The 9,028-nt window shown below is 39.3% G+C and overlaps 1 protein-coding gene across 1 annotated transcript in view; it reads left to right on the top strand.

Moving 5' to 3' along the window:
- Nucleotides 1–2,891: 2,891 nt before the first annotated feature.
- The window catches only part of LOC122279437 (aladin), a 31,065-nt gene continuing 24,928 nt past the window's right edge, over nt 2,892–9,028 (top strand). The window contains exons 1-9 of the mRNA XM_043090115.1: nt 2,892–3,051; nt 3,229–3,284; nt 3,467–3,646; nt 4,475–4,589; nt 4,742–4,841; nt 4,931–5,110; nt 5,456–5,514; nt 6,140–6,227; nt 6,335–6,410. Of these exons, the coding sequence (XP_042946049.1) occupies nt 2,994–3,051; nt 3,229–3,284; nt 3,467–3,646; nt 4,475–4,589; nt 4,742–4,841; nt 4,931–5,110; nt 5,456–5,514; nt 6,140–6,227; nt 6,335–6,410 (912 nt within the window). The 5' untranslated portion in view covers nt 2,892–2,993. The remainder of the gene's footprint in view (nt 3,052–3,228; nt 3,285–3,466; nt 3,647–4,474; nt 4,590–4,741; nt 4,842–4,930; nt 5,111–5,455; nt 5,515–6,139; nt 6,228–6,334; nt 6,411–9,028) is intronic.

The raw sequence follows: 9,028 nt of genomic DNA, 5'->3' as shown, positions 1-9,028 counted from the left end.
ATAATAAAAATCTTTATCTTAAAAATATTTAACTTAAAGAATAAAATAAAATGACGTCAGGACCCACATAATAAAACTCGGGTATTACAGTGACCTTGGAGACCTTGGCTTTGAGGGTTCTTACATTACCTGGTGTAACAACCATGAGGGTGTAGATTTCACAAAAGAGAGGCTGGATAGGGGCTTAGCCAATTGTGTTTGGTAGCAATTATATGACTCCAGCTCAGTCACCATATTACCTGTCCTATGTTCTGAATAGGGTCTTCTGATATGAGGCTTCATGGGCCAAACATGATGGGTGTGAGGTTGTGATCAAAAGGGCTTGGCAGGGTTCACTCCAATTAGGATCCAAAGCAGATGTCAATAGAAGGGGTCTCGAGGGGTGTAGATATCAATTGAGAGAGCAGAACAGCATCTCTAGGAGAATTCACCAGCAGGTTATCTCCACTAAAAGTGAATTGTTAAGATCTTTGCAAGCTTCAAATACTGGTCTGGATAATGATTAGATTCGACATTATAGATGGAATTGGATGCCTCTTTAGAGGAAAATGATCTAAAGTGGCACCAAAGAGCAAAACAGAGATGGCTTCAAGATGGTGACATGAACAAAAAATATTTCCACAAGTGTGCCTCTATAAGAAAACAAAAAAACTTTATACACAAGCTCCAAATTGAGGAGGGTCATTATTTGACAACACCTGAAGACATTGGGGGAGAGTTCCAATCAGTATTTTATGATCTTTTTTCATCTTTAAATCCTACTACTGAATCTTTGCTGGAAAGTTTCAATGCCACTGTCATCTTTGAGATGAACTTATCCTTAACAAAGGCTTACACTAGAGAGGAGATAGAGAAAGCCATCTTTGAAATGAATCCATTGGGATCCCCTAGCCCAAATGGCTTTCCTACTTTATTTTTCCAAAACCATTGGCACACTGTGGGAGATGATGTGGTACCTGCTATCCTAGAATTCCTAAATACGCTTTCAATCCATCAACCACACTTTCATCATTGTTATACCTAAGAAGCACTCTCCTATGTATGTCACTGACTACAAACCCATTAGCCTTTGTAATGTGTTCTATAAAATCATTGCAAAGGCTATTGCCAACAGTCTAAAAGTCATCCTGCCCCACTTAATTTCAGACACCCAAAGTGCCTTTGTACTGGGTAGGATGATCTCTGACAACATCATCGTGGCGTATCAACTTCTCCACTCCTTGCAGAATAGAATGAGGAAGCACATAGAGGGTTTCATAGCTCTCAAACTTGACATGAGTAGGCCTATGATATGCTAGAGTGGACTTTTATACAAACTGTGCTGTAGAAGATGGGATTTGACAGGAAGAGGATTGATCTTAACATGCAGTGTATTGGGACCGTGTCTTACTCAATTCTCCTCAATGGCTCACCTCAAGCATCTTTCAAGCCTACAAGGGGCATCCGACAAGGAGACTCCCTTTCTCCCTACTTGTTCATCCTTTTTTCATAAGTGCTTAATTTTGCATTGAACCAAGCTGACCAAAAGGGTCTAATTTCTGGCTTCTCTATTACTCGAGGCTCTTTGACTGTTAATCAACTATTTTTTGGAGATGATAGCCTTGTCTTTTCTAAGGCTTAGCTACTGGAATGGAGTAGGCTGCATAGCATTCTAAGTTCATATGAATTAGCCTCGAGCTACAGGCTCAACCTTGAGAAGTCTTCAATTTTCTTTAGGGTATCCTGATAAATATAAATAAACTTGTCTCCACAAGCATCTTAGAGCTGAACGTGTTAGATAGACATTAGCAGATGAAAACTTCTCATGTTTAACCTCCTCCCAAGTGGTGCAAGCCTCCTTTAGACTGCCACAAAGTAAACTGGGACATGGCCATTGACAAGGTCAATTGCAGGGTGGGCATTGGTGTGTTAATCAGGGATTGGAATGGCTAAGTGACAGCTACCCTTAGAAGCTCCAGTGCCTTCTTCCCTGAAAGGTGCTGGGAGAAGCACTAGTAGCCTTGAGAGCAGTGTAATTTGGTATTGAAATTGGCCTTAACACTGTCGTCTTTGAACGGGATTCCATGCAAGTGGTTAATTGCATTACAGGTGTGGATGAAAATTGGAGCTCTGCTGGTTCAATATTTCAAGACATTATGAAACTGTTAGTCCATTATCAATCCTATTCCATTTCACATGTACCTAGACAGGCCAATACAATGGCTCACTGCTTGGCTAAGAGTTCTGTAGAATTGTAAGAGGACTCAATTCATGTAGAGGACTATCCTCATTGTATTCACAACCTTCTTGGTTGAGGTTATTAATACGAAGCAACATTTTCTAAAAAAAAAATGTTATGAAATGATGTTTATAAAATGAGATAAAATAAAAGTTTTGCAAAATTGAAGGAGACACAAAGTCAGGAACTCCTGCAAGGGGTGTAAGCTGGCCAATTTGGACCCAAAAAATTGATTGGATTGACCCATTTGCATTGAAACCATTGGTCCAATCTCGGTCCTAAAAATTGTGGATTGGAACCATTCAGTCCAATCTCGGGATTCTATAAATTTTGGACTGGATTGGATCAGACTGAACGGATTGAACTCCTATATATATTTTAAAAATATTTTTAATAATTTAATATATTATTTTTATATAGTAATTTTATAAGTTAATGATGTAATTTTCATCTAATTTATTATCATTGACTATATAAAATATTTTTTTAATGAGTTAGTTACGTAATCTAAATTAATAATTTAGTAATTTAAATAAAGTTTTTTAATTAATTTATTTGGAAAAAAAGGAAAAAAATTGGACCGGTCCTTATGGATGTCCTGTCCGGTCCGGTCCGGGGGTGATGGACCGAATTACACACTCTCCCCCCCCCCCCCCCGGGGCGGGGGTCCGGCTAGAAAGAAGTTAAAAGAGGGTATTTGCCTGAACTGAACACTACCGCAGTGACGAGCAAAATTCATATGTAGTCCACAACCGCACTAATTATTGCAACCATTATGCCTTCGTTTCCTCTTACCGGTTCCGTCACCATCTGTGAAATCAATCGAGACCTCAGTATGAATCCCCACTTTGTTCTATATCTCTCAATGAATACACACACACAAATTCTCTCTCTAGGAATACACACACACACACACTTGCGTGTTGTATGTAGGATCGGTTGCGAGGATTTTAGGGTTTCTGATTCCAAAAAATGTGTTAAAAGTAATACTGACACATAAGAATCTGCAGTTGTCGCTGAGAATCTGTCGGACGATCGAAGCCAGGATACTTATGGCAAACTTCTTGTAAGTCATCGTTGCTCATTTTGAATGCGCGCGCGCACACACACAAACATATATATTATATATATATGTTTGTTTTTCGAATCCATTTATGCGCGCGTTCGTGTATGACTGTGTGTGGGCGTATACATGAATGTTATTGCATCGCTATGGCCTACTGAAAGTTTTGGAAGTAATTGATGTAGGGAATGGTATTCAGCCCGATTCCATTTCACTCTGATCAAACGGTGTTGCCTAGCCCCGAGCAGGACACAGAACAAGAACATGGAAGTATGCCCGCTGATAATGCTGAGAGAAAGGGTTTAGTGGCAGCATTGCAGGGAATTCTCGGTCAACCCCTGAAACGTTTCTTTCATCCTAGTGACGTATGACTCTTTTCCCATTACACTTGAAAATTAAGTTTATTAAATTTAGAAATCTTCAAATTTCCCAGGATTTGTTGGGACATTGTTCTTGGACACCCAGTGCCAAATAAAAAAAAAAAAATTTTCGCGTATTTACTTATCAAAAAAATTGGTGTATGCATAGCAATTGTATGTAACTATTGGTCGCCTGAGTTATAAGTAGAAGATTGCCACTTTACTAGTTCAATGACTTCTTGGTTAACTATATGACTGTAATGTAGCCATATATTCATGTGAAACAAAGGGAATTTAGATATTTAGAAATCATCAATTGGATTTACAAAATTTTTTGCTAAGTAGAGAAGGGCAGGAGGGGCAACCGGAATTGGGAGCCATAGTAGCATCCTACTCGTTGGGAACCAGACAAGATGGGCCTGGACAGCAAGAAGCCATAGGCGCTCCCATAAAGTTGAGTTTGAGCCTTAGCCTAGACCCCAACAAGTTGATCCGCAAATGATACCACTTTGGTGGTGGATCTTCATTGCTCTATGTAAGCATATAGTTGTGCTGCAAGTATTAAGAGTGGCATGTATAGGCGTTATGATAACTTATAAAAAAAAATGTATAGGGGTTATTATTACATCCTGTGGCTTGCTGTGCCTGTCCTAGTATGTCATAGACACCTCTAGAACCTTATTTTTTTTCCTGTCGTGGTCATGTAACTGAATGTTAGAAAGTCGAGGTGAATAATGGTAACATTCGTATTAGAAATTACCCTTGAGAACCACCTCCTCAAGAAAGTGGCTAAAACATTCTTAGATTTGAGTTCACACATTGCTGATTTTACAGGTAAACATGTTACTGGAGGTTGATCTTCATGGAGTAAGCTGGCACCATCATAAACATATTATTGCATTCATATCTGGGTCGAATCAAGTTATGGTCCGTGACTATGAGGATTCAGGTCAATAACTTATGCATGCTTTACCAATTGTTATCATGTTTTTTTCACATTACAAGTCGGTTCTTTTTAATTTTCCAGAATCTGCCTTTTTTGGTTGGATCTCCTTTAAAGTTCTTTCAAATGATGCCAATTGAATTAATAATTTTTTTCAGAAGGGAAGGATCCCTGCATTTTAACAAATGAGTTGCAAAGAGATGTTAAAGTACTTGAGTGGAGGCCAAATGCTGGGAGGATGCTCTCTGTAGCATGCAAGCAAGTATCACAATCATTATATTCCACTTAATGAAGCTATATTCTTAAGGTCCATATGTCTCAATAATTTGACGGAATTTGACTTTTAGGGGTGGAATATGCATTTGGGCTGCTTCTTTCCCAGGCAATGCAGCATCTGTGAGATCTGGTGCTGCTTCATTCTTGGGAACTGTCTCTAGGGGCTCTGGTGTGCAATATATCCTGGTGGATTTCCTTCAAAGTCCAAATAATGAACAAATTAGTGCACTCTCATGGAGTCCAGATGGAAGATATCCAATATAATTCGAGTACTTAATTAATTATAGTTTCATTTATTACATGAATTTCAGATGTCATGCTCATTGTTGTCATTATTATTGGTCAAGTGTCACACCGTGCTTTTTTAGCCACACATTATGTTCTTTCTTTTGAATGTGACAGATTTTATCCAACCTTTAGCAAATATGCTTTATACTTGTTGTATTCTTGATATATTTGATATAAACCACTACTATTTAGGCCATTGAGCCTTACTTTTTAATTTTTTATACAGTAGCTGTAGGCCTTCTGAAAAATTATCTTTCTTAAGGTTTTGTCAATCAGTATAATGTAGAAACTCCTTGACCTCTTTTCACGTATTTGGCTTCTGCCTCTTATGAGAGCTCGTCATTCACCATATGGGATGTTGCTCAAGGTATAATAACAATGCTCTTCTTTGTATGTCTATGGTATTTGATGTTAGTTTCTGTTAACACTTTTTTCTGTTTCCCACTTGTCTTTGCCAGTTTGATTTACCCTGTTAGAGGATGCCGCTGTTATTGTTATGTTTTCCCTATTATCTTTGCCAGTTCGATATACTTTGTTAGAGGCTTTTGGCATCTTAGCATGAGTTAAAACTCAGAAGAGATGACACCATATAACATAAAATTGTCTCCAAAGCCCTTAAATATAAAGGATTTACAAAAGTAGTTGATGATAAACTTTTATTGGGTAAATAAAGGGTGAAGCTTGGATCACAAGTTTTAACATTTGAAGGAACCCCTCATTCTCCTTAGTATATATTTTTTTAATCTAATTTTGGAGAAAGATCATTTGATATAATATTTGAAGAAAGAAATCCTACTTCCAACTACTTTCTTTACAAGTAAAATCTGGCTTGTTGAGCAGAGTTGAGTGTATTCGATCATTTTGTTCGAAATTTTTGGGTCATGTCCACCCTTGTTGACCTTAAACTTTTGTGTTTGTGTAATAACTTTTAAAACAGAAAAGTTAATATCTTGTTTCCGGATATATATTTTAGTTTTCCAATCAATTTCCAGGTGTGGGCACTCCCATTCGACGAGGATTAGGGGGTATCTCAATGATGAAGTGGTCGCCTACTGGAGATTACTTTTTTGCTGCAAAATTGTATGGTCATTATCTTAAATGACTGCACTTTGATCTCACTAATCTTAATATTGATCAAACATGAGTCAGTTTGGGGTATTCGAGCTGATCAGTGTGTTCCTTTGTAGTGATGGAACATTTTATCTTTGGGAGACAAACACATGGACATCTGAACCTTGGTCTTCAACTAGTGGATTTGTCAAGGTAAATGTAAATGATATTTACTTGATTCTTGAATGTATAAATTAGTAGTCTTGGAGTTTTCACCATTTGCAATATAATAAGTGATAAGTATATATATATATATATATAAATGTTTGCATACGTGCATGTATACATAGATACATGTAGACACACCCTTGCTATATAGTTATCTATGTACATACTACGTATGTGCATATATAATTTTTTTTTTTTTTTATGTCCCTTAATTAAAACTTGCACATATTGCAACGAATGATGCCAAGTTGATTTCCCTGGATTTTATTGTCTTCTTTATGACTTAGATTTCATTGACTTCAGCAGCTATGAGGTTTTCCTTGAATTTTTTAAGTAATAAAAGGGTAGGAGGGGCAACTAGAGGCAGCCCCTACCTGAGCCTGACCATTGTAGCACCCTATTTGGTGGGAACGGACATGAGCGGCTTAGACAGTGGGAAGCCATAGGCACTCTCTTAAGTGGGTTTGAGCCATAGCTTAAACCCCATCCCCACTAAGGAATTCAATGAATCCTTAGGTGCCTAATACCAGTAGTCTAAGGTGAATTCATATTTAGATTTGAGCCTAGGACCTATTATATGCCAGATCACTTGGGAGTAATCCTAGAACCATTGAGCCAGCACCCCTGGTGGTAAGCTTTCTTCCAGTTTATACGATGTGTTTCTTGTCCTAAACCCAAAGGCTGAAGTGCAGAAAGTCCTGGTGCAATGTCTAGAAGCTTGTTCTTAAATTCCTTCAATTGCTACAATCCAACCTCAATTTCACACCTTTAAGCCCTACAATTCCACACCATAAAATCACCAATAAAAAAAAAAATTCCACACCATAAAATCCTATGAAAAAAGTCCACTTCATCCATAAAACCGAAGTCAATCTACCATCATCTAGGAGCCAAATATTTTTATTCTGTGATGGGCTCATTGAGGAATTTATTGGTGGACTCAAAAGATTTTCTTCTTCTCAAGAGAGGATGGCAAGTCTCTTAGAATCATAGGCAGGAGTAGAAAAGTGAGTAAATTTATCTCTCTAAGTAGGGCAATGGTGGGGTGGCTGGTGGATATAGTTGAGGCCTATGTCCATTAAGGAAACAATAAGGAATTTTATAAATTGATGAGGGTCTGCAACCACGCACCTTCGTGGCTTAGAGGTGCATGAACTTGTATGGTTGATTTATGGTGATAGCGGAATTTGTGGGAGGTGGAAGACAGGAGCGTTATCATTATAGCGGAGGGAGTAAACAGGAATGGCTGACGGAGCTTTTTTGCTACTCTGTGCGAGGTGTATATAATGAAGTCCTCTATTTTGAGGGATGAAAACATTGCTATGGAAACGAAATTGTTGGCATCAACATGAGGTTCTTTTGCAGAGGCCACCTTGGAAGGATGGCAGGGTTGAGAGAGGGGAGTTGTATAAGGCTGTCTTGGAGCAATCACCATCAGTTTTTAGGGGCGAGGGTTGTTAGGATGGGTGACTAGGGGTGCGCCGCCGCACATGCTGGTTGTAATCATCTTCCATACGCAAGGAAGGGGGGCATTGGGGTTACCGAGGGTGGCGTGTCAATGGGGAAGATCAAGATGAGGGGATGTACTTATCAAAAAAAGATGAGGGGACGTTGGCGTTTGTGAGAAGTGAATTTTTGGTGATCAAGGAGAAGATAAATAGTCTTCTACTGAAAATTGATGTGGGTTTGGGCTTCAGAGTTGAGGTTGGCCAGGCCTTTGAGGCTGGTGCAAAAGGGTGCCCGTGTTTGGTCAAAAGGGATTGAGCTTTGGGTAACATTGCTGGGCCATGTTGAGGCCACTGGGCCTTCTTGTTTAGCTGTGCTATACAAAAGTGAGACTGGGTTTAATCTAAAAGGGAAGGAAAAATTTGGGCCAGCCCAACCCATTTTGTAGTGGTGGGTTAAGGCTATCATCGGGTTAGTGTCGGGTCTCGTGGCTCACCTTAAAAAATTGACAAGGGGTGCCTTCTCTTCCACCTTAGTTGCCGAAGAGCACACAAAACAAGTTGACAGAGTTCTTTGAGTATTTGCATAGTGTATTGACACCGTTGTCTTCTCATTGGAAGGTCATTCATGTCGGGAAAATGGGTCTTGCGGTTTTATGGTCGAAAAACCTCTCGGGGGTGCCATTTGGTCCAATTTAGGCATCAGAATCTTCATAGAAAATGTTGCCAATAGTCTCAGGGCCTCTGCATGGTGCATTGATGACAAAGTTTTCTTCTGAGAGGGATAAAGGTGTTGGGACACCATGGGTCTTACTTTCCAATGTTGCTAGCAAAGGTGCTTCTTTGTCGATGCCTTCTCTGTTTCTGGAAGGTGGTCCAAATCAGGGCGATGTGTTGGGGGGTGAAAACTTTGAGGAGGTGGATTTGTTGGTGAACTTTCCTTCTTTGGAGGATAAAGGTGCTTCGACGTAAGCTATGGTTTCATCTCCCTATTTGCAATATGAGGAAGAGTTGGGGGGGGGGGGGGGCTTAGGGAAAGTATAGATGTCCGAGGATATGCAAATGGTGTTTAGGAATGGGGGCTGTACAAAATCTTGGGGGCAACAATGGAGGAAGGTTTTTGATCCAGTTCCTTTATGCTCCTTGCTGCCGCATCTT

Source organism: Carya illinoinensis, chromosome 10, assembly GCF_018687715.1.
Source record: "Carya illinoinensis cultivar Pawnee chromosome 10, C.illinoinensisPawnee_v1, whole genome shotgun sequence".
NCBI lineage: Eukaryota > Viridiplantae > Streptophyta > Magnoliopsida > Fagales > Juglandaceae > Carya > Carya illinoinensis.
This window is presented reverse-complemented; position numbering and strand designations above follow the sequence as displayed.